This window comes from Geotrypetes seraphini, chromosome 11 (assembly GCF_902459505.1).
Source record: "Geotrypetes seraphini chromosome 11, aGeoSer1.1, whole genome shotgun sequence".
Classification (NCBI taxonomy): Eukaryota; Metazoa; Chordata; class Amphibia; order Gymnophiona; family Dermophiidae; genus Geotrypetes; species Geotrypetes seraphini.
In genome coordinates this window covers 120,677,061-120,702,772 of record NC_047094.1, presented here as the reverse complement: position 1 = coordinate 120,702,772, position 25,712 = coordinate 120,677,061, and the positions used below count along the sequence as shown (strand labels likewise).

The 25,712-nt window shown below is 44.0% G+C and overlaps 1 protein-coding gene across 8 annotated transcripts in view; it reads right to left on the bottom strand.

The window, feature by feature from the left end:
* Positions 1-19,214, bottom strand: part of KCNS1 (potassium voltage-gated channel modifier subfamily S member 1) — a 37,658-nt gene extending 18,444 nt beyond the window's left edge. The window contains exons 1-3 of one of the 8 annotated variants that reach the window (XM_033962708.1): positions 19,022-19,214; positions 16,459-16,553; positions 4,731-4,873 (exon numbers count right to left, since the gene is read on the bottom strand). Coding sequence is in view for 2 of the 8 variants with exons in the window: in XM_033962704.1 (XP_033818595.1) it covers positions 4,851-4,873; positions 19,022-19,058 (60 nt within the window). In the remaining 6 variants the exon portion in view is untranslated. Of the gene's footprint in view, positions 1-4,730; positions 4,874-16,458; positions 16,554-18,772; positions 18,853-19,021 lie in introns of those variants that run through there. The other 7 variants (XM_033962706.1, XM_033962704.1, XM_033962707.1 and 4 more) reach the window with 7 other exon arrangements.
* Between the last annotated feature and the right edge of the window lie 6,498 nt (positions 19,215-25,712).

Genomic DNA, 25,712 nt, shown 5'->3' with positions numbered 1-25,712 from the left:
ATATATGAAGGTACTATGATATAAATACGTAAATGAATGTATATATAGGGTGAATATTATATTCACTAGTGTATATATAGAGAAAAATAATGTGAATGTAGCATTCCCTAACATATATGGATTTGGGGACTTGTTTACTGCCTTTTTGTGGCTTTGACATTCAAAGCGGTGGGCACTAGTGCTGCCCGATTCAAGGAAAAATTTTTCAATTTGATTCAATTCGTCACATCCTGTTTTGGTCTGGGATGGACCACGGCAGAGGGAACGTGCAGCGGAGGCTGACAGCTAGAATCGCTACCTCACCGGGGATCCTCTGCAGGCCGTAATTAGTTTTGAAAGTAAGAATGAGAGGCCAGGGGAAGCCGGATGATGGTGGAGAGAAGGAGAAAACATACCAGCCTTCAGGGAACCCCCCTAAAGCCAAGGGTACCCACGGCCCTGGCACCTATGCAGCACTTCCCGACTGATACCCCCCACCACCCCCACCGTGAGCTCTGACATCAGGCCTCCCAAAGCAGAAGCAGTAGCGGCAGTGGACGGCCAGCAAGAGACAGGCTTTTCGCTGCCAGAGCACTGCTGCTCCTGCTTTAGGAGGCCTGAAGGTATGTAGGGAGGAGGGTTGGTCAGTGAATTGGAAAACCCAATTTTTTAAAGAAAATGAATCGATTCACCAATGTGAATCAGTTCACCAATGTGAATCAGTGAATCGATTCAAAGCGGTGAATCGAGCAGCACTAGTGGGCACTGGAGGACTGAGTGACTTGCCCAAGGTCACAAGGAACAGCACTGGGATTTGATCTCACAACCTCTGGGTGCAGAGGCAGCAGCTCTACCAGTAAGCCACACCTTTCTTATAAGGAAAGACACATATTATATGTTAAGTTAAAAATCGGCACTGGAAAAAATCAGTACTAAGCACTATTCTATCATATGTGATCCAGGATGCACACCATTTGTAGAATAGCGCTTAGAGTCCATTCCCATGCCTAAAGTTGAGTGCCAGTACTTAGACCAGCTAAAATCTTTTGTAAATGCCAGCACCCAATTCATTTATCAGTGATGTAAGTGATTTAAATGCGTGGAAATGTGTCTTGATTGGCTGGTGTATCATGTGATTTATTCTTGCAGTTATAACCATAAGAATTGATGCTGCTGGGTCAGACCAGTGGTCCATCTTGCCCATCAGTCTGCTCACGTGGCAGCCCTCTGGTCAAAGACCAGCACCCTAACTGAGACTAGCCCTACCTGCTTACGTTCTGGTTCAGCAGGAACTTGTCTAACTTTGTCTTGAATCCCTGGAGGGTTCCAGTTTTCTACCACTCTCTGGGTGAATAAGAACTTCCTTATGTTCATAAGGAATCTATCCCCTTTCAATTTTAGAGAGTGCTCTCTCGTTCGCCCTACCTTGGAGAGGGTGAACAACCTGTCCTTATCTACCAAGTCTATTCCCTTCTGTACCAATCTGAACATGGCCACCATTTTATGGCTGTTTTGAGAACAGAGTAGAGCTTCACTGGGTAACTATGTATGGTTTTTCTTTAAAGTTTTCAAGAAGAATTTGACATTTTTTGTTTTTTTGATGTTGTCTTTGACCTTGTGCTCTCATTTGGAGATTGTTTGTGCTAATGCAGGGATCAAAACATAGCTATGTTGGCTCGTGGCTCTCCTTTACAGTCTCAGATAAGTTTTGAAACTTTGAAAACATTTTTTGAAGAGTGCAAGAAATAATTGAGAATTTATGTGGAAAATTAAAAAAAAAAAAGATGAGAGTAACAAAGCATAAGAATATACGACCTAAATGACAATGTGGTAGTGAGCCATTAATGTTTGCTGAAAATTCAGTTTAGCAGTGGTCACTTCTGAGTTTCAAGTTTTATTGGATTTTGATGAATCGTTTATTTAGTTTTACTAAGCGAGGTACAAAAATGAATAAAATATAAACATATCTTTTTACACACAATTTAAAAATTTATAATACAGCAAAACCTTGGATTGCAAGTAACTTGGTTTGCAAGTGTTTTGCAAAACATTTGATTAAATTATAACTTGATATACAAACAATGTCTTGCAATACGAGTACATACAGTATACACGCGTCACATTATCACAACTGAGCCGATGGTTCTTCTCTCTACGACGCTGCGGGAGTGGAGTGACTGTTCTAAACGAGCGAGGTCTTGCAATACGAGTCCATACAGTATACACGCGTCACATCATCAAAACTGAGCCGATGGTTCTTCTCTCTCTGACACTGCGGGAGTGGAGTGACCGTTCTAAACGAGCAAAGTCTTGCAATACGAGTCCATACAGTATACACGCGTCACATCATCACAACTGAGCCGATGGTTCTTCTCTCTCTGACGCTGCGGGAGTGGAGTGACCGTTCTAAACGAGCAAAGTCTTGCAATACGAGTCCATACAGTATACACGCGTCACATCATCACAACTGAGCCGATGGTTCTTCTCTCTCTGACGCAGCGGGAGTGGAGTGACCATTCTAAACGAGCAAAGTCTTGCAATACGAGTCCATACAATATACATACGTCACATCATCACAACTGAGCCGATGGTTCTTCTCTCTCCGACGCTGCGGGAGTGGAGTGACCATTCTAAACGAGCAAAGTCTTGCAATATGAGTCCATACAGTATTCACGTGTCACATCATCACAAGTAAGCCGATGGTTCTTCTCTCTCTGACGCAGCGGGAGTGGAGTGACTGTTCTAAACGAGCGAGGTCTTGCAATACGAGTCCATACAGTATACACGCGTCACATCATCAAAACTGAGCCGATGGTTCTTCTCTCTACGACGCTGCGGGAGTGGAGTGACTGTTCTAAACGAGCGAGGTCTTGCAATACGAGTCCATACAGTATACACGCGTCACATCATCAAAACTTAGCAGATGGTTCTTCTCTCTACGACGCTGCGGGAGTGGAGTGACTGTTCTAAACGAGCAAAGTCTTGCAATATGAGTCCATACAGTATATACGCGTCACATCATCACATCATCATCTCTGTCCGACGCTGCGGGAGTGGAGTGACTGTTCTAAATGAGTGAGGTCTTGCAATACAAGTACGTATAGTATTTTGTATTAAAGGTTTTGGGTTGTGGAACGAATCGTCTGAGTTTCCATTATTTCCTATGGGGAAATTCGCTTTGATATACGAGTGCTTTGGATTACAAGCATGTTTTCAGAACAAATTATGCTCATAAACCAAGGTTTTACTGTAATGGGGTAGACAATTAGACATACAGACTAACTAATAGGGGATAGAACATTTTTTTAAGTTCAGAGGAGAGACATATATGGAAAGAACAATAGGGTAGAGCATGTAAAAAGAGAAAGAAGAAAAGAAAAAAAAGGTGCAATTAGAAAAGGAATTTTGTATAAGAACCGAATGCATTGTAAAGGTTAAAAGCATCTTTAAAAAGGAAGCTTTTTAAATTACTTTTAAAGCGGGCTAAATTGGTTTCCTCTCTTAGATGTTGTGGCATAGCATTCCAGAGCTGCGGCGCCATCACCGAGAATATATCGTGCCGTCGTGTCCCAATAATTTTCAAAGAGGGGACTGTTAGGAGCTTTTGATTTATAGACCGAAGTGAACGTGAAGAACTGTAAGGGATGAGTAACTTATCAATTAATTGTGGTTCATTAGTGGAGAGTGTTTTAAATGATAGAAGTAAAATGTTGAAAGTGATATGATGGTTAATTGGAAGCCAGTGAGATTTAACTAAAAAAGGTGTTACATGGTCATATTTTTTACCATTATGGATCAATTCGATGGCAGTGTTCTGAATTATCTATATACAGTTGATATATATATATACTAAAATAAATAAATAAAACTATATGTAAATATTTGGAACAACCTTAACCCACCCATGCCCCTCTCTTGGCCATACCCCTTTCTGAATTACATACTACGGGATTTAGGAACCCAATGTTATAGAACAGCGTGCAAGCAGAAGTGCATGCAAATCCGAATTAGTGCCAATTAACTTCAATACATGATTAAGACTAATTAAATAACTAATGGCTCGTTAACCAATGAAATTTGGCTTGCATCTTTAATCTGCACCGAAAGTTTGGCGCCATCTACAGAATCCAGGTGGTAAGTGATTAACATACTTTAGTAAAAGGGTCCCCTTCATCTGGCAACCTGTCTCAGGTGAAAATAAAGTGGTTATGAGCAGATTGGCCTACACAGCTGTTCATTTTATATGGGCGGCGGGACTTTTTATACTAGCACGCTGGACTTTTATGTTCTGCAGGTTTATCTGTGCTATAACATAACCAAGTGGAATTGAGATAATATATGCCTTTAATATGCTGTGATTATTGTGATGTTTATGTAACTGCTTTAATTCTGGAAAGTTATAAATCACTTTGTGTAATGGCTCTAAAAGCAGTTACGAGATCTGATAATTAAATTAAATGCTTCCTCTGTATGATGCAGTTAAGCAAGACCGTATATCAAGGCACAGGTACAAGTCCTAATATTTTGATTTTTAAAACCTTGAACTTTTAAGAGATACTGAAGGCATTTTATGCACCAGGGCTCTGCAGCCCTTCCTCCCCTAGATTTTTTTTGTTTCATTTTGCTTTTATTTATTTTTAATTTTCTTCTTTTTGTTATGCCTATAAATTCAATTCTATGAGCAAAAAATGTCATTTTTTAGTTTCATAAAATTGGCCTATGTGCATAAAAAAAAGAGATTATGTCCTTACCTTGATAATATCTTTACCAGTGCGATAGGTGTGTCATTCTGAACAAGCGGACTATCTCCCCATGGTCGCGAGCCATATGCAGAAGGAGTCCACTCCGGATTTTTTCTGTGTTCCTCTTACTTCACTGGGAGCTCTACTGCCACCTGCAGTAAGGGAATAACCCAAAAAACACCAAAAGAACTCAGTCTCAGACGACTACAAATAATCCAAGATACAGAGGTTAAATTTCTATCCAAGGCTAAAAAATCTGACCATGTGACACTACTCTTGGCTACCACTTTCCCACAGAATAACTTTTATAAAATTTTACTCCTGCCATTTAAATCCACAACTTTTCACTCCCCAGATTTCATTGCGATCAAATAATGAAAACCTTTTAGTCATACCCTCATTACGACAAATTGTTTATGATACCACTCATAAATCAATTTTCTCTATAAATGCCCCCTTATTATGGAACTTTCTGCCATCACATCTTCGGGAGGAATCTTCTCTGAATCAATTTAAATTGAATTTTAAAACATTTTTATTTAAACATGCATTCGATTTATAATCTTTCAACAATTTTTAATTGAACAGATGAAATCATTCCCTTCCTATTGTTTTTACCATCCGTGTCTTACTATCCTATCAATTATTGTATTTTCCCCCTTACCTATTGTACAATAATGTCTGTTTATGAGACTTATATGCGTTTCCCTTACATTTTAATTATTTTTACTTCATACACTGCTTAGAAATTTGATAAGTGTGATATAAAATTTCAATAAACTTGAAACTTGTACCCAAGCAAACAAGAGCTTTATCGACATTATGTGAAGCAAGGACAAAAATGGGAAATTTCCCAAACAAATCAACTGTTCTGCTCAAATTAACACCTGAACGTTCAGCGAATAAGTAACAACCAACAGAAGCATCAAATGAGCTCAGATATTATACAGAATTTTTCAGGGCCCAAAAGGCTGACCGACATCCAACGTACAAATTTGTAGAAGCATAAACAGAATGAGACAATAGACAGGCACAGGAAGGATAAGGTGGGGGTCCAGAATGACACACTTGTCTACTGAAAAGATATTATCAAGGTAAGGACATAATATCTTTTTCCAGCGCAATAGGTATATCATTTTGGCCAAGCGAGACATATAAAAGCAGTCCCAGAAATCTAGGGCGGGCTGACTGCACTGACCCATACACCGAATAAAAATCAAAAACACCAAATAAAAGAAAAAGGGATAGAAGAACAGAAACACTCCTTCTGGCTCGCGGGCAGAAGGGAAAACTGCAGGTGGCAGTAGAGCTCACAGTGAAGCAGGAGGATCACAGAAAAAATCCGGAATGGATTCCTTCTGCATATGGCTCGTGGCCATGGGGAGATAACCCGCTTGTCCAGAATGACACACCTATCGCACTGGAAATGAATTTACATGCACGAAACAAAGCAAATCAATGTAAAAACACTTCCCTTTTATGGACTAACTGATCTATCAAAGCCTGTGTGTGAGGCTAAAGGGCCACTCATCAGATATCACAGTGAAAAGGAAGCAATATTATGAAAAGTCGTGAAGAAAAGTGCTATAGTGTACACCTTTGTTTTCCTTGAACTCTGAACTTAAATGTGTTTTTAATAAATGATCTGTCCAGAAATGTGTAAGGTATAAAACCAAAACATGATTAATGACTGTGCTGAGGCCAGCAATCTGCATTATTACTTCCTGCATCTAGAAAGAACTTATGTAACACATTCAGTACGGCGAACCTCTGACATTTGAACAATGCAAATGAGTGGAACAGAACTGTATCTTGCAGAATATTAATAATGTGTGGAATGAGCCCAAGAATGTAAAAATATTTAGGATGAATGACTTCCAAGCATTACATCCTATACAAAGAATTAGAAATAGAGAAAGACACAAGGACAAATTTTTCCCTGTCCCCACGGGAACTCATTTTCCCGTCCCCGCGAGTTCTTTTCCTGTCTCTGCCCCATTCCTGCAAGCTCCATCCTCATCTGCACAAGCCTCAAACACTTTAAAATCATAAGTGTCTGAGGCTTGTGTGGTTAAGGCAGAGCTTACAGGAATGGGGCAGGAACTGGGGGGGGGGGGGGGAAACCTCATGGGGACGGGATGGAGAAATTGAGTTCCTGCGAGGATGGGGAAAAATTTGTCTCCGTGTCATTCTCTAGTTAGAAATGATCGAGAGGCTGGTGGCACTTTATAGACACAGCCCCCCCCATTTCCCGTGGCAGAATTTTTAACATTCTATGGCAAATATTTGGCATATTTTCATATATCTGTATATATCTGCACACTAACCCCCCCCCCCTTTACGAAACCACATTATTGCCGGCTGCGGTGGTATTAGCTCCGACGCTTATAGAATTGCCCTGGTCGGTGATAAAAAAGCCTAACACGGCTTCATAAAAAGAAGTGGAGGGGCGTTGGGGCCCTAGGTTTTACTAAAGGGCGCTAGAGGTTTTTAGCGTGGGCTGGTGAGCTAAATACACCGACGCTCATTAGAATTCTATCAGCATCAGAGCATTTACCTCACTTGGCCATGCTAAAAACCTCTGGCACTATTTAGTAGCGGGAGTCCTATGTTTGTAGACTCCTGATGCAGGCTATTGAGCCAAAACACAGGCCTATTTCAAGTCCATAAGAAGCTACAAGATTGGAGAGAATCCTGCATTCACAGTGGGCCTCATCTGGGGCAGCCTCCTTGGAGCGGCTGGGGCACGGGCAGTGTGTCTGGGAGGGAATGCATGGATGGGAGAACATCTCAGGGGAGGAGACATAGGCATCCTGGGACTGTCGGCCAAGTCTCTTCCCTGAAGAAGCCCTTTCTGGAAACGTCAATCGCTCCTCCTAAACTTACTTGCTCCACTTCATTACTGACGCTGAAACCGTGGATTGAAGACAAAGTTTTATTTTATTTTTCTTTCCAGCTTATGATTTATCTTTAATCTTATCTATTGTTTTGCCTTTTGTCTTTGTTTTGTTCTATTTCTATCATTTAAATTTCTCCAGAATTCTACTGTTCAACGGCTCCCCCTTCTGCTTCTATTCCTTTCTCTCCTCTCTTCTACCTTCCAAAGTATTTAGATCAATGCTGTCTTGTTAAAATGTTTATTTTATTTTTATTTTTCCTCTAACTCTACTTTTCACTTCTCTATTACCCTCCAGGTACTTTAGTTAGATTGTGAGCCTTCGGGACAGTAAGGGAATTTTTCAAGTACCTTTCTTATTTCTAATCTTAATGTATATTTTCTGTAAACCGCTTAGAACCTAACGGATGTAGCGGTATATAAGAAATAAATTACATTACATTACTTCTAAGGGCTAGAGATTCACTAAACAAATCGATCATGGACCGATCAGTTTGCGAGCCGATTCCCCTCCGACCCGATTCACTAACCTGTGTACCGATCCATGCATGCAATGAGGGGAATCGGCATGCAAAGCAGGAAGGACGCAGTTCACGAAACTTCTTCTGGCACACCGACTGGCTGGCTGATCAAAAAAACTAGCGACTGATCAGGACCAGTCGCTTGTGCTAAAACCCTGCTCTCTGCCCCGATTTCTCCTGCCCTGTTCAGCCCCGACTCTCCAGTTCTGCTCAGCCCTGACAAGAGCTAAAATAAACATTACATTAAACTAAACTAAATCTTGGGTTTGTATACCGCGCCGTCTCCACATTTGTGGGGCTCGGCACGGTTTACAGGAACTGTAATGAGAAAGGAACTCCAAGGAAGGGTTGGGTGAAGATCGGAGAGGGAAGAGTGTTAGCGGGCTAGGATGTCGGAAGAGGAGGGAGAGTTAGGTTTTTGAGAAAAGCCAGGTTTTCAGGTGTTTACGGAAGGGTTGGAGAGCACTCAGGTTCCGAAGAGGGGAGGTAAGGTTGTTCCAGAGCTCGGTGAATCTGAAGGGGAGGGAAGTCCCCAGTTTTCCTGGGTGGGAAATGTCTTTTAGTGAGGGGAAGGATAATTTCGATTTTGGGGTAGGTCTGGTGGTATTAAGATTTGAGGAATTCCAAGAAAGTGTTAATTGTTAATGACCTATGTATATTTATTCATTACATTAGTGATTTCTATTCCGCCATTACCTTGCGGTTCAAGGCGGATTACGTAAGAGTTGTCCTGAAGTTACGAAATATATAGGCGGATGACATAAGAATTGTCGTGAGATTAGGTAATACATGATGGGTAATTTGAGCAGTATTGTGAAAAATAGTCCAAAGAATGTATATGAAATTCTTTTCCCCCTTCTTTCTTCAGGTCCGAATCCAAGGTTTGACTGGGAATGGTAGACTAAACTACGCAAATGGCTCCCCAGCATTCCTTCTCTCCGCCGCGACCTGCTCTCCGCCACTCTTTCCTGCAGTGCGAGCCTGTGGTTTTAACCTGTTTTAAACCCGTGGTTTAAAACCACGGGCTCGCACTGCAGGGAAGGGCAGCAGAGAGCAGGTGAGTCGAGGCCAGTAAAAAAGTAAAAAAAAAAAAAAGAGAGAGAGAGACAGGAAACACATGTGCAGGATATTTACAGGCAAAGTAGACGGTCTGCGCATGCATCGGGATCACTACCTAGCGATCCGTGTTGGCGGATGGGGGCTTGCCTCCGATCGCCCCCATTAGAATATTCTGGCTTCCAGAATTGATCATCCCTGCCCGGATCGGACATGGATCGGTCATGATCGGGCAGGTTAGTGAATTGTTAATGACCTATGTATATTTATTCTGTAACCCGCCTAGGGATAGGCAGGATATATATTTTAAAATCAATAATAAATGTGTGTGCACCTAAGCAGCTAAATGTCAAAATGTCATCCTACTACTATTTAAACACTTCTATAGCGCTGAAGGACGTACACAGTGCTGTATTTTGACATTAAATAGGCAGTCCCTGCTTGTAAGAGCTTACAATCTCACTTGGACAGACAGACATGACTTAGAGCAGTGGTCTCAAACTCACAGCCCGGGGGCCACATGCGGCCCGCAGTATGTTTATCATAATCACAAAAGTAAAATAAAACCGTTTCTTGATCATCTGTCTCTTTAGCTATAAATTACAATATTATTATTAAGACTTAGCCAAAAGGAAAGATTTATAAACTATAAAGAGTTTTACCTCATGCAAAATTGTCATTTCTTTAATAAGACATGAACTATTTTTTCTGCGGCCCTCCAAGTACCTTCAAATCCAAAATGTGGCCCTGCAAAGGCTTTGAGTTGGAGACTACTGGCCTATAGGAAGAGGAGATGCAAATGTTAAGAGCCTTAGCCAATAGGGAGAGGAGGAGCTAGTGGATGCTGCGGATGGGCCATTTGGCCTTTATCTGCCATCATGTTAGTATGTTTCCATAACCATAAAGTTCTATGACATCACAATGCAGGTGTAAAGAGCCTTAGCCAATAGGAAGAAGAGATGCAAATGTTAAGAGCCTTAGCCAATAGGGAAAGGAGGAGATAGTGGATGCTGTGGATGGGCCATTTGGCCTTTATCTGCCATCATGTTACTGTTTCCATAACCATAAAGATCTATGACATCACAATGCAGGTAGCCTTAGCCTATAGCAGTGGTCTAAAACTCGCGACCCGCCAGGTACTATTTTGAGGCCCTTGGTATCTTCATCATAATCACAAAAGTAAAATAAAACCGTTTCTTGATCATCTGTCTCTTTAGCTATAAATGACAATATTATTATTAAGACTTAGCCAAAAGGAAAGATTTATAAACTATAAAGCAGGGGTAGGGATCTCCGGTCCTCGAGAGCCGTATTCCAGTCAGGTGTTCAGGATTTCCCCAGTGAATATGCATGAGATCTATTTGCATGCACTGCTTTCAATGCATATTCATTGGGGAAATCCTGAAAACCCGACTGGACTATGGCTCTCGAGGACCGGAGTTCCCTACCCCTGCTATAAAGAGTTTTACCTCATGCAAAACTGTCATTTCTTTAATAAGACATTAACTCTTTTTTTCTGAGGCCCTCCAAGTACCGACAAATCCAAAATGTGGCCCTGCAAAGGGTTTGAGTTGGAGACCACTGACTTAGAGGGTTGGGGATGCAGAACCCAAGGAGAAAAAGTTAGGAGCTGAAACAAAGAGGTAGGCTTTTAACTTGGACTTGAACACGGCCAGAGAGGGAGCCCGCCGTAGGGATTCAGGCAGCTTGTCCCAGGCATACTGTGCAGCAAGACAGAAAGGACGGAGTCTGGAGTTGGCAGAGGAAGAGAAGGGCACAGATAGGAGGGATTTACCAGCTGAGCGGAGCTCGGGGGAGGGGGAGAGAAGTGAACAGAGATGAGGGTCAACTGAGTGAATGCATTATATCACATATCTCTGGCATTCAGTCACCAGCTCTATGGCTGGCTTGTGTCTAAATTACAGGTGTATATTTCACCTGTTATGCTGGATTTCTTTAATGGAAAGTAGGTGCCACCTAGGGGCACTGTTATAGAATTACCCTCCCCCTGCACTGCCTGGTGCCCACCTGTTATAACCCCAGGCCCAACCAAACGGAGTCCTGGCATAGGCTCTCATGAAAAGCCTAGCCATATTAAATGCTTTGGTATCTAACACAAGTGTAATGCCACAGGCTGCTCTGGCCCATCTCCTCTGTCCTTCAATCCCCTGCACTGTTGTTTTTCATGTGCTTAGTGCGGTGAAAGCAGCCTGTTTCTGACTCACCTGCAAATGCAGAACTGCTGCAGCTGCCGAAGGCCAGTTCAAAGCTTCTGCCCTCCCTGTTCCCAAAGGACGATGACTTGAAACCTCCCCGCTGCTGCCGACACTGATACAAAAGCTACTCCCTTTGCTAGTGACTCAAAGACTCCCCCTACTGCCACTACTGGCTGTCTAAGGGAGGCCCCTAAGTTGTCCCCGATAACAGATTTCCCTTCAGCGTCACTGTCTTTCCACCATGGCACTGCTGCCAGAGCCTGAAGAGCCCCCACCCCTTCCCCCAGCATTGCCACTACCACAACTTTCAGGGAGAGGAGTTCCTTTGCAGGAGCCCCTACCTACCACATCAGGACATGTATAAATGGAGGGAGCCTGCGTTAAGGTGTTATGCCATGTGCAATCTTATACCTCGCCAAATACTCATTAATTAGAGTTCTAGGCGGGTTACAAGCAGCATATTTCTACATAGAATTCTGGTATATAGTTATACATGCTATAAAGAATTATATATGCTGTCTAAAGTTATCAAATTGTTATCACATTGTGCATACAGTCTGAGGTAATATATCAATGTTAGCAGCTGACCATTAACATTGTCTCTATTTTGGGTGCCTTGTATTATTAGTCTGAGTCTCTTTGGTCCCCTGGTAGGGATTTCTTTAAACAAAAAAACCCACACATTTTTAGATTTTTACAAAACAATATATATATACTGTGGTTGTATGAATTAAAATGGGAAAGGAGTTCCACACTTTTGCTATTTGGTAGTTGAACGATTTGCTGCGAGATGTCTTGTATTATAAGAGGCAGGAAAACAAATTACCTATGGAGGGAGGCAGTGGTGTAGTAAGAAGGGGAGGGGCGGATGCCTCAGGTGCCATCCCAGCACCTCTCCATCCCCCCCAAGCCATGCTCATGCCCTCCCTTCCCCACCCTCATACCTCATTAAAATTTTTTCCAGTGCGAGCAACTACTCTAGCTTGCGCTGGCCTAGTTCCCTCTGAAATCACTTCCAGGTCACGGGGCCAGGAAGTGATGTCAGAGGGAAAACCAAAGCCAGTGCTAACAGCAGGTCAGAGAAGCTGCTCACGCTGGCAAAGATTTAAAGAGTGAGGAGGGTGGGATGAGGGTGTGGAAAGAATGGGTGGGGCCGAGAGGAGGGTGCAGGGGGACACCACCACCACTGGTGCCTCCTATCCTAGCTACGCCACTGGAGGGAGGGAATAAATGAAGTTTGGCTGCTTGTGGTGGGGCCCTGAAAAAAAAAAGGGCTGCTAGTGGAAGGGAGGGTTGGGGGAAGAAGAAAGGGGTTAGCTGGGGAAGGGAAAGAGAGGCTCACTGCTTGTGTGTGTGGGTGAAGGCAGATAAGTATGGGGTGGGCTGTATGGATGTGTATGTATGAAAAAGAGAGAGAGACACATATGCTGGCTACAGGCATGCGTGTGTGTTTTGTGTTTGTATGTGGTGGGAAGAATAAAATATATGCTGGCAATGCGCATTGGAGGATAGAGAAAAATGCATATGCTACTTGTATATATGAGAGAGAGGGGCATCCTGGCTCTGTGGGTGAGTGGGGCAGATAGAAGAAGCTGGCAATGTGGATTGGGAATAGAGAAAAGGTCATGCTGTCTTTGCGAGGTCTCTGGGTCAGAGAGAGAGGCTGAGAAAAAGATGGGCATACTGGCCCTGGTGGTGGTTGATGGCTTATAGATTTATTTCTTTGCGATGACACAGCAAGGGAGTGCACGAGCAAATTGTAAAAAGGCAAAGAGCTTCATTATTTGATAGAAAAGAAAGGAAATAGAAGATAAAACAGACATCCAGAGATGGGGGGGGGGGGGAGGGGGATGGCAAAAATTTGGCTCGGTGTACGATGAAGACCAAACAAATTTGAGAGTATGCTCTGAAATCAAAAAGGTGAGAAGCACAGCTTTAAAGTAAGACAATATGTGGGACTCGTGCTCCGCTATCAGGTAAAGCTGGGGGTCAAGTCACAGACCCCCAAGCTGCAATGCATCCGAGTAAGTCTGAGACATTTATAGTTATAAAGAGACTAGGCAATGTTGTAGTAATTATCCTCCCAAAAAGACAGATTGTTTTGTGCGACAATACCAGGCTTGTTTGCGTAAAATAAACTCAAATGTTTCTTTTTTTTTTTAAAAAAAGCAATCTTCCATGGCTTTCATTTATAATTAAATCAAATAAGGCAGCTTCAGTCCATGACCTCTTGTCCGAGTCACATTGGACAATGTGAATAACGATGTTTCTTGCTCTATTTTGTCGAATCCTTTTAATATTTTAAAAGTCTCTTTCATGTCCCCTCGCAGTCTTCTCTTCTCAAGGGTGAACAATCCCAGTAGGTACAGAGGAATATGGGTGAGTTTTGAAAGGCTTGCATATTCCACTGTAAGTGTAGTGGTTAGAGTGGGATATGGGCCCGAGTCCCCATCTCTATAGTTGACTACCCAGCCACCCCCTAGGCTACTTCAGAAGCCTGCTTGTTGCTCAGCTAAAACTGGCCATAACATCTATCATATAGGCAGGTATGTACAGTTTCATCCAGCGGCGTAGTAAGGGGGGTCCATCAGAGAGAGTGCCAAAGCCGACGCGAGCAGCAAGTTCGTGGCTGCTTGTGCCAAAGATAAAAAGCTACGGGGACGGCAGGGGGAGGGGGGGGAACTACTGCCTTTCTCCACGTTGGGTCTAGTGGACTGCCTGCCTTGAGCGTTGGAGCAGGTAACGCCGCTGCCGGCGCTAAAACCCGCACTACGCATTGGTAAAAGAGGGGGTCAGTGAGGTGTCATTGCCCTTCCTATTTGTGAAGTAAGAAAACAAAAGGGCAGATCCAGGAGGAGGCACACAATGAATCCGTTTTGGTGCACGGCTCCAGAAAAAGGAGGATGGATCGAGACAGACGGATCTTGGTGAAACATGGCCATGTCAAGCAACTGTCTTTGCATTCTGGGAGCTTTTAGGCACCAATAAAGACTGCTCTTCTTCCTAATATTTGTGGCACAAAAGCAATGAGCTGCAAGTGGGCAAAGTGAGAAGCAATATCAGAGAATATGTTTCCGCAGACAGGGTGGGGGGAGGGGGGATGAAAACGGTGACAGAATAAACACAGAGGATCCCTGTATGCCAAAAAGATGGACTAATCTTATAGAGTGAAATAAAAGTTTATTCCACACTTTTCTTGACATTTTTCATTTCAATGAGACAAATGCATCTAGTAAATGGGCACAAGCATAGGGAAACGAAGCCATGTGACATCATTGATGAAGTTGGCTCATAGGCATTATGACATCACAATGCAAGGGGCTGCTGAAAGGTTCTCATCCCAACCACAAAGAGAATGGGGAGAGTATGGCGCAGTGGTTAAAGCTACAGCCTCAGCACCCTGAGGTTGTGGGTTCAAATCCACACTGGGCCCACTGGGACAGGCAGGGAAAAATGCTTGAGTTCCTGAATAAATTCATGTAAACCAATCTGAGCTCACTTGGGAGAACAGTATTGAAAATTAAATAAATGACATATTCTTCCTCTCCCCTCCCCATCTGTTATAATCATGTTGGCATATATACACACATGGGACCTGATCTAGGTTACTTTTGCATTTAAAAAGTTTCTTGCCATTTTGCAGCTAGTGAAAAGCATACATTTTTTAGAACACATGCCAACTTTTTAAAAGTTATCAATTTAAAAAAGCTTTGGGCCCCTTTTATCATGCTGTGCAGTAAATGCTCCAACACTCATAGAATTCCAGCCCACGCTAAAAACGTCTAGAGCAGTGGTTCCCAACCCTGTCCTGGAGGAACACCAGGCCAATTGGGTTTTCAGGCTAGCCCTAATGAATATGCATGGAAGAGATTTGCATTTAATGGAGGTGACAGGCATGCAAATCTGCTCCTTGCATATTCATTAGGGCTATCCTGAAAACCTGACTGGCTGGTGGTCCTCCAGGACAGGGTTGGGAACCACTGCACTAGACCACCAGGATTTTTGGGCCTCCCCTGCCACCAGGGCTATGGGGAGGGGGGGAGGGTTAAATGCTGTTGTGCCTGTGTTGTGTGCGCACACACACTACTGCAGTGGTTCCCAACCCTGTCCTGGAGGAACACCAGGCCAATTGGGTTTTCAGGCTAGCCCTAATGAATATGCATGAAGCAAATTTGCATGCCTCTCACTTCCATCATATGCAAATCTCTCTCATGCATATTCATTAGGGCAGTGGTTCCCAACCCTGTCCTGGAGGAACACCAGGCCAATTGGGTTTTCAGGCTAGCCCTAATGAATATGCATGGAAGAGATTTGCATTTAATGGAGGTGACAGGCATGCAAATCTGCTCCTTGCATATTCATTAGGGCTATCCTGAAAACCTGACTGGCTGGTGGTCCTCCAGGACAGGGTTGGGAACCACTGCACTAGACCACCAGGATTTTTGGGCCTCCCCTGCCACCAGGGCTATGGGGAGGGGGGGAGGGTTAAATGCTGTTGTGCCTGTGTTGTGTGCGCACACACACTACTGCAGTGGTTCCCAACCCTGTCCTGGAGGAACACCAGGCCAATTGGGTTTTCAGGCTAGCCCTAATGAATATGCATGAAGCAAATTTGCATGCCTATCACTTCCATCATATGCAAATCTCTCTCATGCATATTCATTAGGGCTAGCCTGAAAACCCGATTGGCCTGGTGTTCCTCCAGGACAGGGTTGGGAATCACTGGTTTAGTCTACTCCAGTTTTTCCAATTGTACGTAATTTGTTGAATGGCAATTGGAAAAACTGGAGTAGACTAAACCAGTGGTTCCCAACCCTGTCCTGGAGGAACATCAGGCCAATCGGGTTTTCAGGCTAGCCCTAATGAATATGCATGAAGCAAATTTGCATGCCTATCACTTCCATCATATGCAAATCTCTCTCATGCATATTCATTAGGGCTAGCCTGAAAACCCGATTGGCCTGGTGGTCCTCCAGGACAGGGTTGGGAATCACTGGTCTAGAGCAGCATGATTTTAAAAAGGGGGAGGGGTTAATTAGTGCACCCACCTATTTTCTGCCTTTATCTTTTATTCAAAGGGCAAACACTTTTGTCCTGCCGTTGAATCTATTTCAAAACCAATGAGATCGAGGATGTGCAAAGCCTTCAAGCAAGGAAAAGAAATAAAGCTTAAAAAATAGCAAAATAAAATAATAGATGATGTATTTTTATTGAGCCAACTTAATACATTTTCTTGGCTAGTTCTCAGAAGATAAGACTTCCTCCCTCAGCTCAGGACATAAATAGAAATGAAACAAAACAAAGCACAGTAAAATAAGAACATAAGCATTGCCATACTGGGACAGACCAAAAGAGCATCAAGCCCAGTATCCTGTTTTCAACAGCGGCCAACCCAGGTTACAAGCACCTGGCAAGATCCCAAGGAGTAAAAGATTGTATGCTACTTATCCTAGGAATGAGCAGTACATTTCCCCCAAGTCCATCTTAATAAAGGTTTATGGATTTTTCTTTTAGGAAATTATCTAAACCCTTTTTTTTTTAACCCCTGCTAAGCTAACAACTTTTATTTTTTATTGGACTAGCTTTCAAAGGCCAGAACTTTCTTTCTCAGGATAGGACAGGATAATGATAAGAAAACCCTGAAATTTTGGCTGTTTCATGTGTCCTTAGCAGTGTGCACCTTTCTGAAACAGTGCATAGGGCATACTTTTTCCTGATTGACCTTGCATGCACACACCATTGTACATTCATGCACTATCAAGAAACAATGCATACTCTTCCTTAGCAATGCAGTCTCTCAGAACAAAGTGCATTCCTAACATTGCTTCCATAACAACAATAACAGAGAGTGAAAATTCCTTTAAAGGGCTTCCGGTAACGAAACGCCTTTTGGACTAGGTACCTCCATCTCCAAGCGCACTATGGGCAGAACTCACCTGTATGTAAGGTAGAATCCTCAACCCAAGCAGAGGACCGACGACGAAATGCAGCCGTAAAACCTCAACTCTAATCCTGCTCCTTCAGAGGGAGCTTTTTCTTCCCCACAGATTTTATTTGTGCTGCACATAAACTCTTCCTGGAGGACACTCTGAATCTTACTCTGCTCACGCCCAGAAGTATTGGATTTTTCAATAGATGGCTCTTAGGCAGCGTCTAGAGCAGGGGTGTCAAAGTCCCTCCTCGAGGGCCGCAATCCAGTCGGGTTTTCAGGATTTCCTCAATGAATGTGCATGAGATCTATTAGCATACAATGAAAGTAGTGCATGCAAATAGATCTCATGCATATTCAATGGGGAAATCCTGAAAACCCGACTGGATTGCGGCCCTCGAGGAGGGACTTTGACATCCCTGGTCTAGAGAGTCATCAATGAAGAAAACCAAAAACACTCCTGCAGATTGAGACTGTTTAGAATATGTTTATTCTGAAGCACGTATCCATCACAAGTTGCAGACAGATACCTGGATCAAAGCCAAGAGTAAAATTCAGTTGTTAATTCATTCAGTTCATAATTGCTACCTATGTCCAAAAGTTCTCTGAAGAGTTCCGGTATATAATACAGTACTATTAGGTAAAATGATTATCTCTGCAATTTTACTGCTGATAGAACGTTTGTTGAGGAAGTCCAGCTTAAAACTAAGCTAAACCTCAAGTTTGTCTACCGCATCATCTCCATAAAGATAGAACTCCGCACGGTTTACAGGTAGTTCAATAAATGAGGGAAGGACATAACAAGAAATTAGAGGTTATGACGAGGATAGCTAGCTTTACGTTTTGGAGAAAAGCCAGGTTTTCAGATGCTTTCGGAATAATTGGAATGAGCCTAGGTTCAGTAGCGGGGCAGGGAGGTTGTTCCAAAGCTCAGTGAATTTGAAGAAAAGGGATTTCCCTAATTTACCTGCGTACATGACGCCTTTAATGAGAAAGAGAGAAAAAGAGAGAGGAAGAGAGATTAAAAAAAGAGAAGAGAGAGAGAGAGAAAAAAAAAGAGAGGAAGAGAAACTCAACTAAACCTTAAGTTTGTCTACCGCATCATCTCCATAAAGATAGAGCTCGACACGGTTTACAGGTAATTCAATAAATGAGGGAAGGACATAATAAGAAATTAGAGGTTTTGAAGAGGATAGCTAGCTTTACGTTTTGGAGAAAAGCCAGGTTTTCAGATGCTTTCGGAATAATTGGAATGAGCCTAGGTTCAGTAGCGGGGCAGGGAGGTTGTTCCAAAGCTCAGTGAATTTGAAGAAAAGGGATTTCCCTAATTTACCAGCATGGAACCAAAGTTATTCTTTAAAATAAATTCCTTTTGTGAAGGTGTGGAATCCAACTGCACACAAAAAATATATATGAAACCACAGTCTACTTACGTTTCATGGTGCAGAGATGACAGATCGGAGACCTCACCCAAGCCCAGCCTAGCCAGTGGCTCTGAAAGCTCAAGAGAAGGAACAACCTCCCCACCCCAGACCCACCCTTCGGCTTGAAGTTCAGCTCTGGGGTGCAGCACCCACGTGCTCCCCATCCACCGGCCCAGAAATCTCGGGGACCCTTTAGCTCCCGTTAGCCCGAAATCAACGATCAAGGGAGGTGCAAAGCCCTCTGCTTGCTGCATTTACCTTGGTCGGCGGGAATGAGGTGGTTTCCCGGGTGCATGGCTCTTTAAAGCTGACGATTCGTTCAGGTCAGTGGTTTCTCTCGTTTCCCAAGACGCGGTTCTGAGCTTTCGAAGAGGAAGATCCATCATCAGGACTGTCTCTGCCTCCCGGCTGCTGTCACACGCACAAAAGGAGGGGGGGGGGGGTGTGTCAAAATCTCTGCTTTGCACTTTCCCCGTTCCTTGCGATGCGATGCGAAACTTAAGCTAAGGCTGCTAATTAGGCAGAGCGAGGACTTCCTAAATCGGTTTATTGAGGCATAATTGGCTTAACTAAATCCGATTTGAACTGTAGACTAGATCTGCCATCTTCATGGCGTTTAAAATGTTTTAATTGTTTCTAGTTCTTAGTTCTGGCCACTGAGTTTTCTTTTTTACAAGTGCTGCAGTGTGTAAATGCGTTGTTATTGTTTCCATCTCACTGTGGAACATGCTAATTTCTTAGTATTTGATTAATAGGAAAGCAAGGATCAAGGGCAATCTTCCCTTCTATGTCTAAGATAAAAAAGCTTTCATTAATCTGGTCCCAAAGCCAGGGGAGACCTGGATAGAATCTTAAGATGCTATGGAGTTAAACTGGGTCTCAAAGTCCCTCTTCGAGGGCCGCAATCCAGTCGGGTTTTCAGGATTTCCCCAATGAATATGCATGAGATCTATTTGCATGCGCTGCTTCCAATGCATATTCACTGGGGAAAACCCGACTGGATTGCGGCCCTCCAGAAGGGTCTTTGACACCCCTGGCATAGACCATCCACCCTATCCACTAGATCAGGGGTCCCAGCCAGTCAGGTTTTCAAGATATCCCTAATGAATATGCATGAGAGAGATTTGCATATAATGGAAGTGACTCACTACTTGAAGCAAAAAATGGTAAAGGACCTCTTACATGTAACACACAACACACAGTACTAGGTTCCTTATGCAATTGGTTTTGAATATATCACGAGGGAAAGACCTCAGAAGCCTGCACCATACATAGAATATTCAATTCTTGTGATGGTTTAACTCCGCAGGACAGGTTCTCTATCATCTATAATGGAAGTGACAGGTATGCAAATCTCTCTCCTGCATATTCATTAGGGATATCTTGAAAACCTGACTGGCTGGGGGTCCCCCAGGACAGGTTTGGGAACCATTGCACTAGATCAAGGGTGTCAAAGTTCCTCCTTGAGGGCCACAATCCAGTCGGGTTTTAAGGATTTCCCCAATGAATATGCATGAGATCTATTTGCATGCGCTGCTTCCAATGCATATTCACTGGGGAAAACCCGACTGGATTGCGGCCCTCCAGAAGGGTCTTTGACACCCCTGGCATAGACCATCCACCCTATCCACTAGATCAGGGGTCCCAGCCAGTCAGGTTTTCAAGATATCCCTAATGAATATGCATGAGAGAGATTTGCATATAATGGAAGTGACAAGTATGCAAATCTCTTTCCTGCATATTCATTAGGGATATCTTGAAAACCTGACTGGCTGGGGGTCCCCCAGGACAGGTTTGGGAACCATTGCACTAGATCAAGGGTGTCAAAGTTCTTCCTTGAGGGCCACAATCCAGTCGGGTTTTAAGGATTTCCCCCAATGAATATGCATGAGATCTATTTGCATGCACTGCTTTCAATGCATATTTATTGTGGAAATCCTGAAAACCCGACTGGATTGCGGCCCTTGAGGAGGGACTTTGAGATCCCTGCTTAAACAATCTCTTAACCCAGGGGTAGGGAACTCCAGTCCTCAAGAGCCATATTCCAGTCGGGTTTTCAGGATTTCCCCAATGAATTTGCATTGAAAGCAGTGCATGTAAATAGGTCTCATGCATATTCATTGGGGAAATCCTGAAAACCCGACTGGAATATGGCTCTTGAGGACCGGAGTTCCATTCCCCTGTCTTAACCAATGCCAAAACATACCCCCCTCCCTGGATGTGCATGTTTTCCTCATTTATGTAAATCAATCCTTACAATATTTAGGGCTCCTTTTATCAAGCCGCGCTAGCGGGGTTAACGCACGTGACTTTTCATGACGCGTTAACCCCCGCACTGGCCATAAACAACCGCCTGCTCATGAGGAGGCGGTAGCGGCTGGCACGTCCTGCGGTTTAGTGTGCGCTATTACACGTGTTAAACCACTTGATGAAAGGAGCCCTTAGTTAATGGCTCCCAAACTTCCATAAATTTTTTTATAATAGCCCTTCTGAATGGCCATAAACTTTTCCATTTTAAAGACATAACCTAGGGATTCCCACCAGAATGAATAATTTAATCCATCCCAATTGTTCCAAGTCTTTAAAATAAGCTGCCTGGCAACCCCCGTCATTATAAACAAAAGTTTGTTACTTTGTGCCGAAATTTGTTATGGCACAGTTTAGTAAGTGGAAACCGCTTTTGTGGTGGTTTTGCAATTCCTGTGTGCTAAGTTGTGCATTCATGGCGTTGCCCCCTGGGTTCTGTGTCTGTTAGCCGTTGGGCACGGAACCAAGATCTGCATGTAAACTAATTAGCCAGTTAAGCACTTAATTGGCAGTATGTGGGAGTTACCTGCGGATCTGCCCTATGCCCTGTTCCATAACATGTGCGCCTATATGTCATAGCATGCAACTCCAATAGGGGCGTGGCTGTGGGAGGGGCATGAAATTAGGCACAATGTTAGAGTATGGCTTTGTGCGACCTGCTGCCTTCGATTAGACATAAGGCTTCACACCACACCAGTCTTTGCACCCAAAGTTAAACACAGGAAGTGCACTGTGCTAGTGTGTCCCCCCCCCCCCCTCTAAAAGGCATGCTGGGCAGAATACCCTTTACAGAATATTATCTTAACAGCATCTAACATGGGGTGCCATGTGGCACAGCGGTTAAAGCTACAGCCTCAGCATCCTGAGGTTGTGGGTTCAAACCCACGCTGCTCATTGTGACCCTGGGCAAGTCACTTAATCCCTCCATTGCCCCAGGTACGGTACATTAGATAGATTGTGAGCCCACCAGGACAGGGAAAAATGCTTGAGAACCTGAATAAATTCATGTAAAACCATTCTGAGCTCCCCTGAGAGAATGGTATAGAAAATTGAATAAATAAATAGTGTGAAAAGTTTCAGCCTCTGATAAGCAGAGCTGGTATTGTGATGTCATAATGCCTCTTTCCACCAATGCCTAAGAGTCAACCTCAGCAGTGATGTCACAATGGCTTGATTGTCCTATACTTGGCTCACTTTTACTACATTTTGATTTCTAGAGTGGCGCAGTGGTTAAAGCTCCAGCCTCAGCACCCTGGGGTTGTGGGTTCAAATCCCCGCTGCTCCTTGTGACCCTGGGCAAGTCACTTAATCCCCCATTGCCCCAGGTACATTAGATAGATTGTGAGCCCACTGGGGCAGACAAGGAAAAATGCTTGAGTACCTGAATAAATTCATATAAACTGTTCTGACCTCCCCTGGGAGAACGGTATAGAAAATTGAGTAAATAAATACATTTCTGAATCTGACCCTTTGTGTAAATAGGCATAATTAGCCCAGGCATGGGAAGAGAAATTGTAGCTAAGAGTAGATTCAGGACAGTGGCATAGTATGAGTGGGAGGCACCTGGGGCAGTGGCTTCTCCTTCCCCATCCCCCATGACACATTCCCTTCCCTTCCCCCATACCTGTTTAGCCTCCCCAGCGTGGGCAACATCTCTAACTTGATGCCTACACTGGCGTCGGCTCTCCTCTTGACATCACTTCCAAGTCACGGGACCTGGAAGTGACGTCAGAGGGGAGCGCTGAGGCTGGCGTGAGGAGCAGGTTAGAGCCGCTGCTTGTACCCTGAAGAACTAGAGGTATGGTGGGGGAATTGAAGGTATGCATACGGCAGGAAAGGAGCTATGGGGAGGGGGGGGGGAAGGAGAGGTGCCGGCACCCCCACCAAGACGGCCTGCTCCCCCCTTACGATGCCACTGATTCAGTAAATGGTGCCCAAGTTTGGTAGCCAAAAATAACGCAGAACCCTATTCCATAAAGGACACCCCCCTATATAGAAAAGTGCTTAAGCACAGATCTTGGCCCGGATTCTATAAACGACATCTAACATGTAAGCGCCGTTGAGCACAATTGTCAATCATCTGTTAGGTGCTGTTCATCGAATCGCACCTCATGGCACCTAAGCGGTCATGGATGCCGGTAGATGTTGAAACCTTAGGCGCTCTCCCATTTATGCCAGGTTTTCTTGGCCAAAAGGAGTGCACCTACATCAAACCATAGCCAAAGTCCGTCCAGAATCCACCCCTACCCACGCTGACTTTCTAGTAGGCACCTTGGAGTAGACGCCTACCTGGAAGAGGTAGGCGCCTACTGATTTTAAAGTGTTTTGAGACTTGTGCAGATGAGGACAGAGCTTGCAGGTATGGGGGAGGGACAGGAAAAGAATGCGCTTGGACGGGAAAATGAGTTCCTGTGGGGGACGGGGAAAAATTTGTCTTCGACCCCACAATTCTGGAGGCCACATTACAGTAAAGATGTGCACAGAATTGAATCGGTTCAGCGGATGGCCACCAGGATGATCTCGGGGCTCAAAGGTCTCTCGTACGAAGAGAGACTGAACAAATTGCAGCTCTACACTCTCGAGGAATGTAGGGAGAGGGGAGACATGATCGAAACATTTAAGTACCTCACGGGACGTGTCGAAGTGGAAGATGATATCTTCTTTCTCAAGGGACCCTCGGTCACAAGAGGGCACCCTCTCAAACTCAGGGGCGGAAAATTTCATGGCGACACCAGAAAGTATTTCTTCACAGAGAGAGTGGTTGATCATTGGAACAAGCTTCCAGTGCAGGTGATCGAGGCAGACAGCGTGCCTGACTTTAAGAAGAAATGGGATACCCATGTGGAATCCCTACGAGGGTCAAGATAAGGAAATTGGGTCATTAGGGCATAGACAGGGGGTGGATAAGCAGAGTGGGCAGACTTGATGGGCTGTAGCCCTTTTCTGCCGTCATCTTCTATGTTTCTATGTCCCCCGTCATTCTCCAATCTGCATCTCCAAATGCCTTGCTCTTGTTCAACATCAAGTTACGTGAAGCAGCCATTTCACCATCTGCCAATTAAAGGGTTAAAGGGCAGGGAGAGAATGATGACTTTTTGTAATGTGTTGGTTTGTGTCATTCTTCATCTGAAATCACACAAAAATGCATCATATGACACATTAAGTTAACCACACAAAAGTAAGTAAAACACCCAAAATAATGTAAAGAAACATGAAAGTTTTCTTCCATGCACACTAGAGAATTGCACAGGGGCCAAACTTTCATCCATCCTTGCTTGTCCCCACTGCAGTCTAACCCATTACTCACTTGTACCTGCTAAGATCCATTCCATCCCCACCTATCTTCGCTCTTACCCACAGAGACTTCTTTTAATACCTCACCCATACTGTCCTCTAGTCCAATGTTCTTTGACTGCCGGTCCTCAGAAATTTCTTGCCGGTCCACAGAGCCGGCATGTGCATTGAGCCCGAGACAGTGTTCTTCAACTGCTGGTCCGTGGTGCCTTCGATGCAGCGTTATCTTTGGGCCGGCTTCCTCTTCTTCACTTGCCGTAGTGCACAAAGCCGCGGGCAGCAGCTCCTACGCACGTCCTGCGCTTGAACCGGAAGCCTTCTCTCTGACGTCGCAACGTCAAAGAGAAGGCTTTCAGATAAGGCGTGGGACACACGAGGAGCCGCTGCTCATGACTTTGTGCACTGTGTCAGTGAGGAAGAGGGAGCCGGCCCGAAGATAACACCGGGGGTGGCATAAGATGGACAGGTGGGAGCAGGCCAGAAGGTAAAGCACAGCATGGAGGGAGGGAGACAACAAAGGTAGGGGGAATGATTTTAGTTTTGAATTTAGTGATTGAATTGTATCCATTTTGAGAATTTACATCTGCTGTCTGTATTTTGCACTGTTCAGGAAGAAATGCATTTGTTTCTATTTCTCTGGGGTTGTACTGCATGCAGAGTCTTGCATCTTAGGGTTTGTTTGTATATATTAGTACTTTTAGTTTTTGGTCTCGTGTTTGCATAGGGGTTATCTGTGTTCTGGTAGGAATGAATGTTGAGAAGCATACAGTGTGCTTTGTGTAGTTTAATTTTGTGGTTAACCATTATGTGTTGTTAATAAGATTATATTGTGTATGTATATGAAAAATGAATGGAAAAAAATAGTGTTACAATTAGCACTATTATGGGGGCAGGGCAGAGATGGGCAGGGTCTGTGGCCTGTGACTTAGCCCAGTGTTCAACCGCCTGTCCGCAGACTGGTGCCGGTCCACAAAATAATTATTTTATTTCTGCCGGTCCATAGGTGTCAAAAGGTTGAAGAATACTGCTCTATTCCATTTAACATAAGAACATAGTAATGCCTATGCTGGGTCAGACCAGAGGTCCATCACGCCCAGCAGTCCACTCACTGGGCGGCCCATCAGGACCAGGACCTGTATAGTAATCCTCTGTCTATACCCTTCTATCTCCTTTTCCTTCAGGAAATCATCCAATCCCTTCTTGAACCCCAAAACCGTACTCTGTCCTATCACACCCTCTGGAAGCGCATTCCAGGTGTCCACCACCCTCTGGGTGAAGAAGAACTTCCTAGCATTGGTTCTGAATCTGTCCCCTCTTAATTTTTCCAAATGCCCTCTCGTTCTTGTAG